General features: G+C 51.7%; 1 protein-coding gene across 4 annotated transcripts; it reads right to left on the minus strand.

Moving 5' to 3' along the window:
* Window positions 1–1,540: 1,540 nt before the first annotated feature.
* LOC108505889 (opsin-5-like) lies at window positions 1,541–18,613 on the minus strand. 4 transcript variants are annotated; one of them, XM_017832312.1, is made up of 8 exons: window positions 18,488–18,613; window positions 17,784–17,882; window positions 15,795–15,883; window positions 8,224–8,311; window positions 6,444–6,606; window positions 5,757–5,884; window positions 3,885–4,213; window positions 1,541–3,080 (listed from the first exon to the last, which is right to left on the minus strand). In XM_017832312.1, exons 3-8 carry the CDS (start codon window positions 15,822–15,824, stop codon window positions 2,526–2,528), a joined length of 1,293 nt encoding a protein of 430 aa, XP_017687801.1. In that variant the 5' UTR covers window positions 15,825–15,883; window positions 17,784–17,882; window positions 18,488–18,613; the 3' UTR covers window positions 1,541–2,525. The 4 variants fall into 4 exon arrangements, with proteins under 4 accessions (XP_017687801.1, XP_017687800.1, XP_017687798.1 ...); XM_017832311.1 differs by lacking the exon at window positions 17,784–17,882; XM_017832309.1 differs by lacking the exons at window positions 15,795–15,883; window positions 17,784–17,882; window positions 18,488–18,613 and adding an exon at window positions 12,179–12,260.
* Window positions 18,614–20,422: the final 1,809 nt, after the last annotated feature.

A 20,422-nucleotide genomic window follows, 5' to 3' on the forward strand; every position in this document is an offset into this window, starting at 1 on the left:
GAAGTTATTTAAAAAACAACTGCACTAAAACATCGCTACATTTACACAACTTAAAGCTGAGACTTCGGTTTCCCTCAAACTACACATTAACGTCCATGGTTTAGAACCATTGGAAGACATTTCAGCTGCTATGTCAACCACTGATTTTCACATTCATTTCATAGTTTTGCTGGCTTTCCTTGACAGTCACCTTATTTGCCATTTTTCCTTTCTAGGACACACTGTTTCCCTGACACCTTGGAGTGTGTTGCTGTGCCCTCAGACTCCCAAGTGAGTGGGAAACACAATGCCTGTAGCACAGCCCTCACACACCAAACCCCCTCTGCACCAGGACCAGGCTCTCACCGAGCAGCAACACAGCACTGCAGCCCCCAACTCCCTTCCCACTCACGTCAGCAGCACCAAATCCAAAGAAATTGGTTCTCACAACCAGGAATCCCCTCCCAAACCCTGCCCAACCCAGCAGCTGGTGCAGATCCTACCTCAGCCTCGAGGGTGAAACCTCCATCCTCCTCGCAGGCTCACCCCCCACCAGCCACCACAGGGGCTGCCCTGGCAGGGAGGGGCTTGTCTCTAGTCCTCAGGTAAGTAGTTGGTGGCAGCTGTCGGCCCCATTCCCAGCTGGTTAAACACCCACAGCCGTGCCGTGCCCCGGGGGTTGGGTCCAGCCTGGCAGGGAGGAGCACCCGGACCTGCTGTTCGTCCTGGCCACAGCGCAGGGAGTTCATTAAACTGGTTGGGGTTTGCTGGAAGGCTGCAGCGCCTCTGCCCTTTCCGGCAGCAGGAGTGTCCGGGAATGGAGATTAAAGCACTGCCATCATTAGTGCTCTCAGTGTTGGGCATTGTTCTCACCTCGAGCTGAACATGCAGACACTGATCTGGGGGTTTCCGGGAGTAATAAAGGACCTGAGGGGATCCGACGATTTTTTTTTTCCCTGTCTCCTTTAGGTGATCTCTGAACCCCAGTATTTTTAACCAGTAGAGGTGGCTGGACCCGCCGTGTCCCTGAGCCCAGCACAGTCCCCGGCCTGGCAGGGTCAGTCCTTGGTCCCTGTCCATCCCGGGTGGCCATGCCCCGACAGCCCCCAGGAGGTGGCAGCAGCTCCTCGTGCTCGTTTCCTGCGGTGGGAAATCAGCCCTCGGTCCCTTTCTGGAGGCTCGTCTCGGTGGGCAGCAGCAGGCACAGCCGGGGATGGCCGAGGGGCAGCCCGAGGGCACAGCCAGTCCGGGCACACGGGGGGCAGCAGGTCCTGCTGCTGCCGGACACGCCGTCGCTGTGTCCCTCGGCAGGAGGAAGGCTCGGCTGACGGGCAGGGGGAGGTTTCTTTGCCCCGTGTCCCCGTGCCCTGTCCCTCTGATCACTCGCATGTGGCACCAAGCCCTCCCACGGTCCAGTCCGGGCCACTCTCTGCGGCTGCCACGGCAGCAATTCCCTCATCCCTGTTCCATCCCTGTTCCCATCCCTGTTCCCATCCATCCTAGAGCGTGGCTGCCAACACAGAGCTGAACAGAGCCAAATGCCAGTTTTGCATGAGTGAATTTACTTTAGAAATGGAAAACTTCTGGGACACGGTGACTGGTCAGCACGGACACCACGGGATCCCCTCATGTGACAGTGCCTGGGACGGGGCAGGGGAGCTGCTGGGGGGGCTCTTGTGGGGGTGGCTTTGCATCAGGCCCTTGGCACAGCTTCTTGGTCTCTTTTGTCCCAACCCCTCCCCGTGGGTGTGCTGCCCACACTGACCTCCAAGGGCCGACTCAATCCTGCAGGATGCTGTTGCCCTGGCAGCTGCTGCCCTGTTGTTCCTGTGCCAGGGATACCCTGTGGCCACAGCCCCATCTCCAGGATGCCGCTCAGCCGCAGATTTGTCAATCCCTGCCTGGAGACCACAACCTGGGACTGCCATTAGTCACTCCAGGATTATTGTAACCCCAGATCCTTGCTCTAAACACACGACAGTGGTGGGTTTCATTCAAATGGAGGGAGTGGGGTAGCACAGCGGGCACAGAGAGCAGTCCCTGAGAGCTATAGGGAGGTGCTTCATAATCCCAAGTGAGGTAGCTGTGTGACATGGTCCTGCTCCCCAGCAGGAGAGGACATGGTTGTGGGGGCTGTAGGAGCCAACACTGAAGGTAGATGCCCCTCAGGGCCTCTTGGCCCCTAGCCTGCCCTGCCAGGCACAGTTTTTAAGACAACCAAGTTCCTACTTGGTCATCAGAGCACCAGGATGAAAAACAAAGGCCAAGGGCCCAGAGAGCAAACGACAGGAGAGACTACCCTGGGCTGCACCCTGAGCAGATCTCAGGCACTCAGGGACTGGTTTCGTCCTTGTTTTTTCAAGTGCAAAGACCAGGCTCAGAGTTGCAAGAGCCAAACCAGAGTGGGAGGCAAGGCTGGTCTTACATTTTCACATCACTTCACCTACAAAACATCTGGGGACTTGCTGAGTATGTGAGTGAGAGGAATGTTGTGTTTGGGTTTGTCCTGCGGCGTGCTGGCAGGACAGAGCTGGGCACAGCCAGGCTCAGAGCAGGTCTTTCACCAGGGCCGATGGCAGGGCTTCCCCTGCCACATTCACAGCGCCCAGGCCCGACCTCTTCCGTGTGACCAGCACCATCACCTGCACTGTCCTCTTCAGCCCCGGCTGGCAAGCAGCTCCATCGGCCAGGATGGCCAGGGGACCGTGCAGGGGGGAGCTGCTGGGCGCCTGGGGGGGGTTGTAGCACTTGGGGTAGTTGCTGAAACACTCAAAAGCGTCGTTGCAGTTTCTGCAAGCCCTGGCGTGGTCACTGACACCCGGGGATGAGAAGGGTTGGAGTGCCGCGCTCGGGCAGCTGCAGCAGAGCAGGGTGCGGAGGGCCTGGAGGAGCACCCTGTCCTTGGAGAGGAACTTGTGGAAGTTGGGCTTGAAGAGCAGGTACACCAGCGGGTTGTAGAGTGTCGAGGACTTGGCAAAGACGGCTGACAGCACGAAGGCCAGCGCTGGCACCTGGCTGGTGTCCCCGAGCAGTGCCCACAGGGCAACCACGGCATAGGGGGTCCAGGCAGCCAGAAACCCCAGGCACACGGCAACGCTCAGCTGGAAGAGAAGGAAATGGAGATGGTGTTGCCATGAGCCTCCTGTGGCACACACGGGACACTGACACCCCTTCCAAAACTCAGCCATGTGCAGCTGGACCCCAAACAGTGCTCACGTCCCCAGGGAAAGGACCTCTGTACCTGTCACCCTGGAGCACTGTGATGTCAGACATCAGGGCAGTAACTCAGCACACCCCATGCATAAACCTGCTCTCACTTCAGGCAACTCACACCCTGTCCCACCTGGGAAACTTGGGAATTGCCTCAGCCTTCCACAGGAGATGGGTACAAAGGACCCAGACACCTTGCTGGGACCAGGTCAGCATTGGACCCCAACAGCCTTTGGAAGCACTGAAAATCCCTCCAGCAATCTGTGTGCTGGCATGTGGGTTGACTGGGATGCCTGGAAATGGGCTGTGCTCAGCCCCCCTCCCCTGATCGGACATGGCTTGCCAGTCTTGCCAGGCTTGCAAGCTGTTTTCTTTCATGCTGTGTTTTTTTTTAAAGGGTATTCACTTTTTTTTTTTTGACATATCCTTGGTAAATTATAGTATTAGCTTGTAGTCTGGGGAACAATGACTCATGCAAGCTCCTTTCTGATCTTTTCCAATGTAATTTAAAATGAAAACTCCTCCACCTGATGGCTTTAAATGAGAAATATGTTATTACCCGCACTGACACAAACACCTGGAGAATTTATCAGGAACAGCAGACACGCGGCAGGAGGGGCCCTGCTGCATTCACCTGCCCACGGGCTGGGGGGCTGGGGCACCCCGAGGCCCTGCAGCCCCCTGATCCCCCCTACCTTGAGGAGCAGGCTGTGCAGGCTGCGGGCTCTGCGCTGGGGGGACGTGTGCTGCTGGACGGCTCTCCGGGACACCCACACCGTCCACAGGATCAGCGAGTAGGAGGCGAGGATGAGGAGGCAGGGGAGGAGGTAGCAGAAGATGAAGAGGGCGAGGATGTAGAGCGTGGCCTCCCTGCTCGAGGTTTCCCAGGTGATGCAGCAGGCTGTCCCGTAGGGCTCGGGGCCGTAGCTGCCCCACTCGGCCAAGGGGGCCGTGGCGAAGGTCAGGGCGTAGGCCCACACACACAGCAGCAGCACCGCGGCGTGGCTGGGGGAGAACCTGTTCCCTGCGGCAGAGGGACTGGGGTGAGGGTGGCTTCTCATGGTGAAGAGAGGGGACTGCAACCCCGAGCCACCCACACCTGCAGGTGCTGGCACAAGGAGCCGAGACGAATGTCAGGGTTGGCCCCAGCCCAGCAGTGAGTGGCAGGATCGGCCACAGCCCCTTCGGCCTCCGGGGGAATTGCTGGGAAGGGGCTGCGTGTGACACGTGGGGACACACTGCACCCACAGCCCACGGGCAGCCAGCAGGGTGGCTGGGCAGCTGGAAGGACCTTTCCCTCCCTGCAGACTGAAACTCTAGCAGAGGTGGTTTTTTTTAACTTTTTAACTTTTTAACTTTTGGTCCCCCCATCTCCCCCATCAAATCTCAAACTCTCTGATCTTCTAAAACTCGCTATAAAGTGCTGAATCTTCAACCATACACAGAAGTAACATTTTTATTTGAAACTAAGCAACTAAAAGCACATTTTGATTATGCATTTCCTCACAGAAGGTGGGCTGGGCTGTAGATAAGCCCCCTGTGTCAGACTGCCCAGCACAGGCCAATGGAGAGCAGAAGCTGCTCAGGGAAAAGCCACCAGCACCTGGGCTACCTTTCAGTAGCCAGCTTTCATCTTTATCTTTCCTCCCACCTTTTTAGTCACCTCCTGAGCTGCTGTGCTGGCACATAACCAAGGTGACTCTGCTCCAGCATCGCCCTTGAGGCACTGAAAGCTGCTGGGGACAAAGCATGATGGTGGCTGGCAGTGGCCACTGGCTCAGGGCAGACTGGCAGTGAGTTGGGAGAGAGGGGAGAGGATGGACCCTGGGTACTGGGTTGCAAATCAAACTATTACCTCTGATTTCCCATTTTATTTCTATTTTTGGTCTTTAATGCAAAGTGTATTCTGAAGATGCATGCTAGAAGGAGGATTAGCAGCTGAACTGAGGAAATTAAGAACTCCAAATTGGAGGAGCTGTGTAGGGAATGAGTAGGGAACACCCCTGGGCCCCCTTGCTTCCTCAGGTGCTCTCTGCAGTGCAAACATTCACCTTAGCTCTGTGGAGGACATCCAGGTGGAAACAGGGCTACAGACAGGAGCTGCAACACTGCAAACCCAGCCTTCCTGTATTAATTATTTCACTGAATTATATACATTTGGCTTATGGCTCTCTCACCAGGGACTGGGGAAAGCAGCTCTTGTTGCTCTGCCAGAGTTTGTGGCTTCCCAGATATAGAGTCTGCTCTGGTCTAAGCTCAAGTCTGTGAACGATTGTTCAAAAATCTGCAACCTGCTCTAGTACAGCTGTGTGGATGTGGCACCTGGAGGCATGGGTTAGTGATGCACTTGGCAGTGCTGGACTAACAGCTGGACTCTGTGGTCTTAAAGACTTTTTCCAACCTAAACTTGTTTCTGTGATTCTAAGACTCAGTGCATTGACTGGGAATGGGTTGCCTCTGGGCAAAACTTTTCCAGAAGAGGTGGATCTGACTCACTGCAAAAAAAAAGAAAGGGGGCTCTGTTGACAGAGAGGGGTATAGGTATGGATCAGGTAACCAGCACTTACCATATGCTGGGTAACAGACCTTGAGGCAGCAAACCGTGCTGAGCACCGTCAGGCTGGCGAGGCTGCACAGCCCGAACAGGACCCCGCAGAAGGCATAGAGGGTGCAAACCGCCCGGTCAAACAGCCACCTGCGAGGAGAGCTGCAAGTGAACCCATCCCTCCCCCTGCCCAGGGCAGCTGGATGACAGCCCTGCCACAGGAGTCATCTCCATGGTCCCTGCTCCGCAGGGAGGCTGGGAATTTCCCAGCTGCTGGTCCCACACCAGGAGCAAAGCTGGGCACATGTGGGGTGGCTCCAATGGGCTGCACAGGTACCAGCACCTGACCGAGGAAACGTGGGCATCATCTCACTGCTAATTTGTTCTCTGAGCACCCCAGTGACAAGGACAGATGGAGCCACAGGTGCAAGAGCTGTCCTGCCCCATGCTGGCACACACCACTGCAGTGCTTGTGCCACGTGGTGCCAGCTCGGAGATCCACACCACCCCCCCTTTTACAGCAGGTCTGTGTGAGGAGCCAGAGGGACAGGGAGCAGCAAAGCACCCGCGGTGGGGTGGATGTCTGGGAGCTTACACAGTGCCCCAGTGCCACCAGGCTGAGGCCTGGGCCCCCCTGCACCCCCTATAAGGGATCTCCCCACTTCCAGACAAGGTTTGCAAACTGCCCCCTGCCACTTCCATGAGGTACCTGTGTGCAAAGAAGGAGGAGGTGGCCAAGGGGAAGAGCGTCACCGTCATGCTCAGGTCACTGATGGCCAGGTTGACGATGAAGAACTCGGCAGGTTTCAGCAAGGACCTCTTCTGGTAGGCCACCAGCAGCAGCAGTGAGTTCCCAGAGAAGGACATGATGCCTGTGGAGAAGGCAGAGGAACAGTGCTGTGTGTAACAGAGCCAGGAAGGGAACAAGGAGCATCTTGAGATGTTTGGAAGCAAATACCAGAGAAATTTTATGGAGCCTGGAAAGGGCTCCAGGCTTCCCTCTCTGGACCCTGGGCTGAACAGGGGAGCCCACGGGACCCACAGAGCTCTGTGAGCACATCTGGAGCTGCTTTACATTGGATCTGATCCCTTCCCCTTCCTGAGATCCTACAGAGGCGTTTGGTAGGAGGGCAGTGATGGGATGAGACTGCAATGGGTTCCGGGTGCAGGATCTGGCCAAAGTCACTTCTTCCAGCTGGAAGGAGCAAGGGGGACACTTCCTTCCAGCTAGATAAATAACAGGGGCTTTGTGCAATTGTCCTCTGATGTGAGGCCAAGGAGCTGGGCCCCTTCCCCTTCATAATTTCTTCCTGGCAATGTCACTCCTGTGACTCTGTGCTGTCCAATATCATGGTAACAAAACAAACAAGAAGAAAGGAACTATGAAGATCAAGGAAAATCCAGACTAAACAAAAGAAGGCTCTCTGTTTGCTATTAGTCTATTTAAATCAACAGTGGTGATTAAAGTTTTATAACAAGGGCTTTCTCTTTTTATTATGTAATTGTGCTTTCATGGAAAAGAGGTTTCCGTGTCCTCAGAAGGGGAATCTTTGCTGCTTTTTAGGCAGGTTGGGCAGGATAAGAGTTTCTCCCTAATGGATTAGGCTGTAAATTAAATCCCATGGTAAGAACCAGCTTCCAAAGCTGCTGAATGGCCAACAATAAAGTTCCCCTCAGGAACAGGATTCTCACATGGGACCTGGCCAAATACAAAGCTTTGGAGGCTTTGGACTTGCTGGAGGGCAGAATGCTGAGATGTTTGTCCTTCTTCCCAGCCTCACAAGGCATTTTTCCCACAGACTGAGTCTCACATCTGTGGTAAGCCCATTTTATCAGCTGTAGGTGCCTACAGGACTGCTGTCAGTCCAGTGGTGTGAACCCTTTGGGTTCCCAGTCCTCACAGACATAAAAACCTCTTCTAGCATTTGGGAGACAACTTGCTCAGGGCTCAGAAGACTTGGGAGGCTTTTCTTTGTCCATCATTCACTTCTGGCCCACACCAACCAGGTCTGGGCCACCTCAGAGCGAGGCCCAGCCCCTCAGTTTTGCCTGCTGGCTTTTCAATGCCACTAACCCCAAATCACAGAACCTTCACCAGCAGCTTCTGCTGAGAGCAAGGGCCAGCTCGAGGTCCAAATCCCCTTCAACAAACATGAAGCTGGTGATGCCAACAGAGTCCCTGCCCATCTCACATTGGGTGGCTGTGATAGAAGTTACAGCACATTCCTCAAAAGTTATTCTTCAACTTTCCAAATATTTGAAACCATAGCAGGCACTTGCAGTTCCCCTGAGAGGGGAATGCAGTCACCAAGCTTTGGCCAGATCATAATTTTGAGGAATGTGGGAAGGGTCAGCTTATTTATTCTGCTAACGACTGGACACTTCTGGAAGCATCAGCGGCTGAAAAGGCCTGGACGTCTCTGGAAGGCAGGCAGGCAGCACCTGGGCTGCCTGCAGCAGGGACACAGGGATAACAGGCCTTTCCTTACCAAAGACTAAATAGAGTGTGCCAAAAATCAGGTCTTCTCTCTCCGATAAGGTGGAGGTGAACACCGAGATGTTGGACACATTTCCCATCTGCAAAGCAAGATACACATACAAGTGAGAGTGAATTCTGGCAAATGAAGGCGTGCCCAGCTCCCTTGGTTTCTGGGAGGACAGCTCTTGGTCAGCTGTGTGGAGCCCCAGCCCCAGCTAACCCTGCCTGTGGCACCAACCCTGTGGAAAGGGAAGGAGGGAGGAGGTTTTGCTACTTACTCATCAGCTTCTAAGTTTCTCTTCAAAATTCTTTGAGAAAGTGACTCTTTCTTTCCCCTCAACAACAAACAGATAAAAATGGTGCAGAGCTCCCACAGGCACATTTTGGATGTGTGCACTGAGATGCCAGCCTGTGCCTTTGGGATAAACACACACACATTTGGGCAGCTATAGCTCTGTCTGGGGGACTGAGCCACTTGTTGCTCTGCCCATCTCTGTTGCAAAACTGCAAGGAAGGGATCTGCAGGTCCTGGTGATGAGAGCCCTGCAATGGTGCAAGTTGGGTGAGATCCAACTGAGGGGTCAGGGGGTTGCAGAAATGTCCCAGATGCCGGGGAGGCCCCCGAAGAGCCACTCACCCTGGGAGCAAGGGTGGTGCAGAGGAGAGTGAGTCCAGCAGGAGAGGAGGAGGTGGAGGGGCTGGAGGTTGCACACCCCAAGTATGATGGGGGCAGAAGGACATAGTCCCAGTGGTGAAAGGGGGCTCCTGGGTTCATCTCTTCCACAGAGCATCCTGGATGCTCAATGCTTCACAGCCCAGCAGAAATAACCTCCTTTCCTCTCCTATGCTGTTCAGAGGGCAGAGATTTTCCACATGCAGGGACAGGTGATTTATACCTCCCTGTACAGACCAAGTGACTCTGGCCATGAGGACAATGTCCTTCATTAACCTAATCGGAAACAACCTTCATTTAGGGCTGGGCAAATCACTCCTGAAATTCTCATAATGCACAGTTCTCCCCTAGGCCATATTTCATCTTCCTCAAGAGCCCTTAGAAGCAGATGAGCTGCACACAGCACATGCACACGATCTCTCTGAGAGGCTTTAGCAAAGCATCCATCATAAACACGGAGCCAGGGAGAAAGGAGGGACTGTGGTCACACAGCTGCACTGGGGACGAGACAGGGCAAGGCCCACCACGAACAGTCTGGAAGGAATTGTTCCTGCTCCTCAGCATGCAGGCACACATGCAAAAAGGAAGAGAACTGGCCAAGCTTGTAGGTCTTTATTTCCTTCAGATCCCTGGCAGGTCTCCATCCTGCAATACGTCAGGGGAGCTGCAAGTGTCCTGTGAGATCAAGCTGGCAAAAAGGGACAATAATCTGAAGGAGAAGAACTTCTATTTCTGACATTACTTGGGATAGGCCTTATTTTTATGATTGTGCTTGAGCTACTTGTAAAGTACACATCACTCCCTGTAAGACAGAACTGATAAAAATGCACCTCTTGCACTGATCGATGTGCTGATGTCACTGACACACAGACAATAAATTAGTTTTATAGAAACATGGAGAGCTATCACTTTTGTGCCCGAAAGTAAATCATAAACTGGATCCTGTAAACTTGCCTGTGCAGCAGACAGGCAAGTGAAGCTGGGATCAGTACAGAAATTAGTGAAAAATCTCAGACTTTCCCCTGCTGCTTTCACTGAGGGCTTGTAAAATCTTCCTCCCCCCCCCAACAAATTAGGAGGTGGTGCACTTGTCTGAGCTCCTTTGTAGAGGGGAATGATGGGACCTCTTCTCACCTGGCCCCAGGAGGTGCTTACATGGTCTTCTTCCTTGTGGAAGCAAGACAGTGAGTAGTCTGCTTCCCTGGCAATTCACAAACCTGTTCTGGTTCTTCTTGTCCGCTGAAAACCTGCCCAAAGGTTCCCCTCCCACCAAGGTTCTCCCTCAGGTGAGCATATGATGGGGGAAGCTTGCACAGGCCTCCCTCTCTGCTCTCAACTTTAGTGGATGGAGTGACAAGCTGCAGAAATATCAGTGCAGGTATTAAACACATTCACAATAATTTCTGACAGAAACAGCTACAGGAGTTTTCTTCCAACTCAGGAACATTTCAAACACATGACTGTGCTCAATGAAGACTGAGGATCTGTGGCTCCTCAGGGAGGGATTCAGTCGAGACTGTCTCCTCAGGGTAGCCAGCCAGCACAGCACAGCCCTTCAACATCAAACTGCTCAGCCACGTAGTCTCTGGGCATACAGAGCTGCTGCTGAATTTGATTTAAGCTCCATTGCTCAGACTCTGTTCTGAGAAGAGACAGACTGTGAAAGCTGCTTTCCCCTCAATTTAATCAGACTTCAAAATGAGATGAAGTTTTCCAAGTAGCTGCTGCCACAGGTACATTACCAGGAAACCCTTGTATTCTGCATCCCAGCCCTTATTCTTGTGTTCACAGGAAGAATCAAACCTAAACCTTGACTTACATCCCATGTCTATGTCTGGCACCTGGGAGGGCACTGGCATGGCTGGACTGTCCTGGTCACTCTGTCTACGTGAAAGATCATAGATTTTATTTCATGTGATTGTCGAGTTTGCCCATTTCCCCTTCAGACTTGGACGGTTGCTTTTCTTCAGCCAACATGCCACAAAGCCATGTCTGCCTTGGAGAGGAGGAGGAAATATGATGAGCCTGGAAACTCCACTGACCTCCAAACTCCTTCAATAGTAAAGAGCAGGAATCGATTTCTGCAGTTCCCAGCACAGAGGAAGCTCAGACATTGCTGCCAGCCTAGCAGACAGTGCAGGGCTTAAAAAGTCACAGAAGAGCAAAAGAGCACAAACGAGAACTGCTCAGGATCTGAAGGACAGGGAGCCCTCGGACCCCTACCCAAAATCACGGAGTTCTCCTCTGCCAGGGCTGCCCATCCCCACCGACTACAGACAGTAAAATCTGCTTTTTGCTTCAGTTCCCTACCCGGGACTCTTGCAAGCTCCTTTGCGGGGGTGCAACCCCACTCACACCCCAAGTGTATCTCTCACTCACACGCACCGTGCCCGTGGTGGCCCCAGCGGGGAGCAGCGCTCGCACCCTGGGCTGCCACTGCCGGTCCCTTGTCCCCGGGACACCCCCTGCCCACGCTGTGCTCCAGCACCCCCGGGAATGTCCCCGCAGCCCCGGCTCATCCACGGCCCGCGGGGCCGGGCTCCCCGCCCTGCTGCAGCCGGGGACACCCGGGGCACCCGCGGGAACGAGCCCTCCCCACGCCCAGGGGTGCTCGGGGCACCGCGTCCCCTCGGGGCAGCGGCTCCCCCGCGGCCGGGCCCCCCTCACCTCTCTTGGAGGAGCCCCCGGCGCCGCCCGCTCCGCTCCCCGCCGACAGGAACTTACCGGGACGGCGCGGGATCCGCCACAGCGCTCAGCACCGCCGGGACGGACAGCTCCGCGCTCTGCCCTCCCGCACCGCTCTCTGTCCCTCCCGCACCGCGCTCTGTCCCTCTTGTACTGCTCTCTGTCCCTCTTGTACTGCTCTCTGTCCCGCACCGCGCTCCGCCCGCACTTCTCTCTGTCCCTCCCGCACCGCGCTCTGTCCCTCCCGCACCGCGCTCCGCCCGCACCGCGCTTTGTCCCTCCCGCCCTGCCCGCGGTGCTGGGGAGACTGAGGGGCACCGTCCCCGCATCCGGGGCGGCCCCCGCGCTGCAGCTCAGTCCGGGCACCCCCTTCCCCCGCACCCCCTCCCACCAGCGCCCAGCCCAGCCCAGCCCAGCCCAGCCCAGCCCGCTCCCCTCGCACTCACCGGCCTCGGAGCCGCGACTTTCCCAGCAACAGAAACTGAGGCACGAGGAGCGTAGTTTAAAGCAGCGCTCCACGGCCTCAGCACCTCCAGGCTCGCTTTTCCCTCCCCGTGGCTGCCCCCTCTCCTCCCCGCGAAGGAAGGCAGGCCGGTAACTCACTCACCTGTCCTTGCAGACCTGCCCGGACACCGGGCAGGAGCCCACGGTGCCCTGTGTGGTGCTCCAAGGACATGCTCGGAGTGACAGGGGGCACAAGGAGAGGGGGATCACTGCACTGAGCCTGTTGCCGTTGGAGCTGGGTATTGCTTTCCACCCAAAGCATTTTACCTGTCTCTGCTTGGCAAAGCACAAGCCACAACCATCACTTAAACAAGCATTTTGTCAATTCTCTCCACACCAGGAGCTTTCCCCTGGTTGCCAGTTAGAAATGGGAATAGCATCAAAATCTTAATATTCATTTTTAGAGCTCCAAATACCGTCAGCTTGGATTCAGGTGCTTAAACTTACCTCAGAAAGGAACCCCAAACCTGGAGAAATGCACAGCAATAGCCTTATGTCCTCTGTGTGCTTTGGAAAGAGGCTCCCTGAGAATCATTTATGGACTCACCAGCTATGTAAATAGATACATACTGAGATTACTATAAACTGAAAGTTAGTTGTTGTTTGTGTTCCAGAAACACAAAAGGCCTCAGCCAAGTTTGAGGCCCTGTTGTACAGCCCCCCCCCCCATGGCCAGAGTTAACCCAAAAAGCCCAACATCCATCAGGGATGTGCCCATTTCCCTTCTTTCACGTGGAATGGACCTGAGGGACGACGTTCATGACACCCCAAGGAACAGAGAGTCCTCAGTAGCATCACAAGCTCAAAGAGCAGCAGCAGCACTTTCCACTCCACACTGTGCTGCCAACAGTTACTAAACTTTGTGGGCATGTTTGCACAACTGCATTATTTCTTTAGCATAGTTTCCTCTGCAAACTGACCTCCCTGTCAGTCTGTCTTTCCTCAGCAACACTGCTCCTCCCCAACAGCATTTCATTTGTCAGCCAATCTCATCCAGGTTTGGAAGAGGGACTGAAGTCTTTGAGATAATTTGGTTTCTACTTGGTTTGTGCAGTGAGGCAAGACTCAAAGGAGCTCACTGAGGTGAGAAAGCTCAGTGGAGATGCCACAGAGGAGGCACAGACCTGGGTTTGCTGCCTCCCTTCTTGTCTGCAAGAGATTTCTCAGAAGAGATGGAGGTGATGGGACAGAAAACCAAACCTGTTCCAAGGAACCTGGCAAGTCATGTTATAGCCAAAAGACAACCCAGCTCACCTCCTAAAGCCTTCAGCCAGCTCTGCACACAGTGACAAAGCCCCAGAGAGCTGCCTGGCTGTGCAGCTGCACCAATGGCACCTTATATTCAGTGCTGGATGCTCAGGCTTTCCCTCCCAGGGCAGGTGGCTGTTTTCTCCACACGCTGCCAGCTCTCCTGCTCCCCAGCTGCTCCGTGAGGATGTGGGTATCACTTTAGCACCAGGGGAAGAAGGGACAGTGCAGCCCAGCTGCTCCCTGTCAGAGGTGCTTTAGAGTGTCCTTGCCCACCCTCAGCTTAAGCATTTCTGAACTCCAGATGGTGGGAAGTAACCTGAAACTCATATCCCTCTGCCTTTGAGAAACCACCAGCTCAGCACCAGACACAGGACCCTTTCCTGGGACCACACCACTAAAATGCTGGCAGCACAGCTCTGGCAGCATCAGAGATAAGGAGGAGATGAGACTTTGAGAACCACTACTCTGGCTGAGTTTAGACCTCCTGCCCTGTGGTTCTGCCCCTGTGCTGGAAGGAACTGGCTGCAAGAATTTGTAAGTGCCCCAGTGCAGTCAGTAAGTAACTCCAATAACTGTGCACCCAACTCATATGTGCAAATACCACCACCTCTTCCACACAAAAGGGGCACTGACACAAAAGTGCTGCTTGTGGAGACATGTGTTTGCAGTTCACTTCAGTGTGTAATAACTGCACATGGAAAGCAGACACACAGTGATGCCTCTGTCCTGTGTATCCCCCCCCCAGCCCCAACACTGCCCCGCAGTGATGTCTGCTGAGAACTCTCCCCTCACTGCAGCATGTGCTCAGGGACAGTGAGCAGGGAAAGCTGGTGGTAGGACAATCTCTGGCCACTTTTTTGCACTGCTGGTGAAATGAAAAGCACTCCTGGGGTACCAAAGGGACATAGCAAAGCATCTGTTTCTGAGATGGCAAACTAGCTAATCAGATCTGTAAGAACTTAACTCAGATACTCATAAGACAAGCAAATATCAACTGGGGATAGAGAATATCCTGGAAAAACACTGGGAGTTCCCCAATACCAGAAGACTGGAATTATTCAAAAGGGGGAAAAAATAAAAGGAAAAAATAAGAAATAAGCAGATTGGTGTGGTGGAGAGTTAATTCCCATGTTCACTGTGCTGTGGAACAGGTGTCTGAGAGACCATCAAGCTACAGAAGCATTACAAGAAAATTCAAGCATAATATGTAAGATATTCTAATTGCTACATCTAGTTATGAGGAAGAGTAAATCAACATGAAAAAATTATCTGTCAAACAGAGTATAAACATGTAATTGACAATCACACTGAGAGCTGTCATCCGTTTTCAGAGGCTGCTGCTGCAGATACAAAGGCAGTACTTGTATCCATGAAGTAGAATAGTTCTGGACTTATTGTGAAGTCCTATTAACCTGATAAGTCTTTTAATATTTACATAAACTTCATCCAAAAATTAAAACTTTGCCAAGCATATTTTCTAAAACTGAAGACAGGCATGAGTCTGCATTATCCAACTGGATTCACTAAGGCAGCTGGACAGATGTTTATAGCAGTGCTTTGTGAAATGTCTGCTACTAATCTAACTAAAAAAAAAATAAATCTTTAATTAGCCATTAATTTCCTCAATAACACAAAAGTCTAGCCTGAGAGTTTTAAAGCTTTCAGCATTAGGACTCTCAGTTTCCTTGGTTGCCTCTGCTTGCCTCAGTTTCCCTCATAGGAGAAAGCAGATTGCAGGGATGTTATGAGGCACAACTTAGATTTCCAAAATGTCTTGACATCACTAGGTAGAGATCTGTTCTAAATGCTTCATTTTTATTTATCATAGTCTAAACAGAAAATCAGTCAGCAACACGCAAGTGCAAACCGAACCATTAGAGGAGCTTTCAAGAGATGAGATGTGCAGCTTTTTCATTAAGGAGCAGTGACAGACACAGATTGGGAACATGTTCCACGGCACGAACATGGAGCCCAGCTGCAGCCTGAAGGACCACAGTCGTTTGTATGCAAATGACAGAGCTGAAACATGGATCAGTGACGGCACAGGTGTGCAGAGATTTGGAAGCACATTGCTCAATCTCCTACAGGGAGGATGGGAATACTTTTCTCTCTCGCACCCCTGGTTTGTTCCTGATGCATAAAGCAACACGGACTGCAAATTGCTCTCATCAATAATCAAGCCAGGAGAGGCAAAAATAAAGTGACAGCGAGCAAGGTGCCAGGGCTCAAGTGGCAAAACAGCTCTGAGGATATTGTGCTCAAAAGACATGCTATCAAAACTATTCATGAAAGAGAAAGGCTTTAATAACCACTTTGTGCTGGTGAGGGAGGATGGAGACTCTGGGGACCGCCTTGTCCTTCATGGTACTTCAGAGCTGTGTCCTTACCATCATCTCCCAGGCAGGTGAGCAGCAGGGTAATGGGATGGAGAGGAGGAATTAGAGCTGTTATGCCCCACAGTCACTCACCTGGGAAGCAGGAGGCTCGGGGAGCAGCATGAGGAGCCAGAGAAAGTGCCCTGGCAGGCCATGTCAGCAGGATATGGAAATTCAAGCTCCTGTGCAAAAGGGGACAGTCATGAGTCTGAGAGTGACTACGAATAGCCCAGCCCCATGAAAGCATCCCATCATCAGCGCTGGGTGGTCACAGGAACATGAGCCAGCTCTGCTGCCTGAGCCAAGGCTGCTGTGCCCAGCATTGTCCAGGAGCTGAAAGGAGCCTCAGCCTTCAGCCAAATGAGACATTAGCCCGTGGATGTATTCACACTGAGCACAGAGACAACTGGGAGGAAGCAATCTCAATACTCGCCTGGGTTAATGACTCAGAGACCAGTCCACACAGCTGTGTCTGGCACTGAGGATATCTGCAGGGGCAGAAGGCTCAGTGCCAGATGCAAACACTATCTTCACCCTGCAGGTCAGTGTTAGTGGCCAGAGGGGGTGGAGATCCCTAAGAAACAGCTCTATTTTAAACATGATGAGCAGCAACGAAATTGCCACATGTGGGGTAGAAAGGCCTGATGTGCAGGTGGGAGTGCTCACCCACCTGGCCAGTCACAAACACAGCACAGCACTGCCCAGAGTCAAACCAAAGGGTGGATCTTGCACATCATCCTCGCTAGGGATTCACTTCTGCTCGTTTGATGTTCTCCCTGCATGGCCACCAGCACAACTACAGCCCAAACCTGCTGGAACTAATGGAGAGGCTCTAGGTAGGATCCTTAGGACTCATTCCTTTGTCAGCACTTTGTATGTGCAGAGAAGGCCACGTGAGACCAAATAAACCATCCTAAACAATCATTCACCTACTCACAGACTGTTCCTGTGGTGCAACTGAAGTGAATTTCTGTACTGACCAAACACAAAGTGTGGAACTGAAGAGAGGGCTTTGGATGCTGCTCAAGTGGCTGGTTTACGCCCCTTACAGAGAGGTCCAGACGGACTAAACAAAGCAGATACTTTGTAAGTCACAGCCCAGCTCCACTGCCGTGCATGAGCAGGGTGTCTTAGTGAAGCCTTATTGTCCCCACTTGGCAGAAAACTTGTGAAGACCAGTTTGAGAGGTCTCCAAGTCAGCCCAGCTGCAGCTAAAGCACTGCATAGTACCACTCTTGGCTTCCACTCAGGCCACAAGAGCATTTAATTTTAGAGAGCAAACAGACAGCATAGACTAAAAGCACTGATTTCAATTGCATTCATAAAGCAGACAGCATCCCAAGCTTTAGAACAAACAGATCTCAACACAATCAGCGAGGTCACAAACGCTTCCCTAAAAGCATGCTCCTAATATTTGGCCTCAGTAACAACAGATTGAAAGATGTACTTGGTCAGATTTATAAACACACACACATACAAAGAAAAAAATCACCATAAATAGGCACAGAAGAAAATTCTGAAGCAAAATTGCCTGAATGTAGAGTGAGGTTCTCTGTAAAGCCTCATCCCCCCTCTCTCCCTACCCTCTGGAGCAGGGATGTACCAAAGCAGTCACAGTATATCACACTAATGAAATTAATCTGGAAAGCATCACTTCCAGTTCTGTTGTGCTCATTTTCACAAATCATGTCATCTCACTGGGCCCCTGTCTCTCACCTGCAAACAGCATTAGTGTATTTGTCTTGCACACAGCGTGGTATGAGGTTCTGCTCATTACCTGTCTGTGCATGGCTCTGAAATCTGCATACAACAAGTTCTTCAGCATGCCAGTCACATTTTCTCCTTTGGTATATCTCCCAGGCACATTTTGTACCCACTAATCCTACCCATCAGTCTGTTGTGCCTGTCAAGTGACTCACAGATGTCTGTGCCCATCGCTTCCTGCATCTGACCTTAAAGGGAGGGGAGAAACCCCACCACATTTGTCTGACAAGATTTAGCCCCACTAGCTGATTTTTATCAACTCACATTTCTCCCACTGCTTTATGTTCTCTTCTGATTTTATCATCACCAGATTCTCACCTAGCCCAGCTGAGGTCACACGCACTGGCGCATAATTTCCTGAGCACTCCTGTGCTGAAGAGGCGGCTCAGCATCTTTGCAAATGGGTCAGGGATGGATCTGAGGGGTAATATTTAGTGAGAAGCAACGCTAGGTGATGGCATTCATGTAAGGCAGATCTAAGCTACAAGCTACACATGCTGTTGCCCAACTTCCTACCATCTGTACACCAAACTTTCAGCTTTATGTTCAATAGACATTAATCCCATGCTTGTATACTTGGGTGGAGGCATGAGGTAACACATATGTTGCTCTTGAGACGCATTTCCCCCCCCTCACAATTTGTGCCTGTGACTGTAATGGAAATATATATTAAAATGTACGTTTCTGTTCTTGTATTTGGCTTTTCAGTGCCACCCACAATTCCCATTGCCTGCATATTCTGGCTTCCCACATCCCACTTGTCCACTGTGCTTTGAATGCTGCCTGTTTACTTAAAGTCCAGCTGGCCAGAGCTTAACCCTTAACTTTCGGGATCCTCTCCCAGGCTCTCTCTCCAAGTCAGCCCTGCTCAGCTCCACAGCCTGACAGGACACTGCAAAGTATCCTTGGGAGCACTGTGGGGCTGGATGCCACCCAGGGTCAGCACACTGGGAGGAAACAGCAGCCACTCAGCAACCAGGGTGCTCCCTTTTCACCCTCCCCTGCCATGAAGAGCATCTCACCTCCTGCCATGGTTTCACAGCAAAGTTCAGGGAAGAGATTGAAGCAGATGGAAGCAGGGAAACGTGGAATAATAAGCTCATGGTCCTCAAGCAGGCTCTGATGCCGAGAGTCAAGGGTTGGCCTTGTCATGGAAGCCTGGCTAAAAACCTGGAAAGCAGAGGGCATAAACCCCAAATAGAAGCAGGTTACACTCAGAGCAGCTGAGAACCACCCACAGAGACTGCAGTTATCCCAGCCACAGTGGGATACCTGCCTTTAAACATCACCACAGGGAAAACTCCTCCTGCTCATGGCTCTCCCACAGCCGTGATAAGGGCTGGGTGGTGTGAACACTGCAAAGGGTCCATGTGCTTCCTGAAGTTATCTCAGAGGGAACAGAGGTGCTGAGATCAAAGAGCACTTTAGTTCAGCCAGTTGTAGCCAAACATAGCACAGCCTTCAACTGTGGTGTCTCCTTTACACCTGATTTTCCCAACAAAACCAAAAAGAATGGCTCACCTTCAGGCTCCCATCATACACTGGACACATTAGACCAATAAATATAATTTTCTGCAAAAATCTCTGCAAGTGAATAAGCAGATCCATTAACATCCACCCCAGCTCACAGCTCAAAGTGGAACCAGTTCACCCAGCACTGGCAGACCAATACACGCCTCACACTCTGGAGTGAATTCCTTTAATTTTTGGTCTATTCTTTTCCAATGTTCAAAGTCTACTTTGAAAACAGGCAGTATATTATCAAGTTATTTTATTTCAGGAAAACACATGGCAGACTAATTTCCATTAAAATGCATCAATTTAAATAGATCTTTAGCTGGACTTTCAAATTGTTCCTAATTAATATTCCCTTTGAAATCTATCAACTTTTTTTGCTGCCACATTTTCTGCACTAGACTATAAAAATAGTATTTCAAAGAAAAGTCACTTTTCTATGTAGTAATCAGACACCACTTCATTATCAGGTTCAATTTTTAAGTCAATTTTCCCTCCTCCTCTCTGAAGGACTGTCAGGCCAATAACTTTCTCCCCTTATCTTCCTACTCATTCCACTCCTTGGCACGGGTGTAATTTCTTTTCCACATTTCTTTACTCGTGGTTTGACAGTTTTTAATGAGCCTTCCACACCTGTGGTTTTATCTGCTGTGGTTTTGTCCCCTCAGTTCCTCTCCCTGTTGCACAGATCAGGTTTAACCACACTGCAATCAGTGGTCCTGCCCAGCCTAAACCAGCACAAAGATTATGGTACCAGCCTTTGTTTTTTGGTATAAAACCGTGTCAGTCGTGGTCTAAAGACACTGCCCTGGGACTGGTGCATAACCAGCTCGGGGTCTCAATCAGATTTCTAGCTGAACATATTCCCTAACCAGAAACCCACTTACAAACCCCTTTGCTGGGCAACAGGAGAGCTCTTGACCAAACACAGCTGGAAATCGGGCTCCCCTTCGCGAAGATGCTCCTGGGGCAAAGCTGTTGGGTGTCCTGATGTCAGTGCTTGGGGAAAACTGTTCAGCTACAGCCCCTGGGGAGGAGGGGGAGATCTGAACACCCCTGAAGATGAGCTGGTGCTTTTCACAAGCACCACGTTCCAGGGAGTACAAATGGAGAATCTGGGACACGACTTTCAGTTTGACAGGGAAGGTGCCTGCTGACAATGAATGAACCTTCTTCAAGCTTTGTTGGGGAAAAAAAAAGACAAATACTAAGTGCCAGGGAAACAAAAATACCCCATCACTTCATTCTATCCTGTCACTCTGAACAATGCAGTGCTTGTTTTTAGGGCTCCTTCTCACATGGCCATACAAATTCTGAACAGAAACCCACAGTGCCAAGCACTGACACAAAAATCACAGCCCATAGCCATTATCTAGTCATATGGAAAATATCTGACTGAGGAAACAGTGTCCTTCACTGGAGAGCCTGAGTGATAAGCTGCA

The sequence above is a fragment of the Lepidothrix coronata genome, unplaced genomic scaffold, assembly GCF_001604755.1.
Source record: "Lepidothrix coronata isolate B3197 unplaced genomic scaffold, Lepidothrix_coronata-1.0 Scaffold201, whole genome shotgun sequence".
NCBI lineage: Eukaryota > Metazoa > Chordata > Aves > Passeriformes > Pipridae > Lepidothrix > Lepidothrix coronata.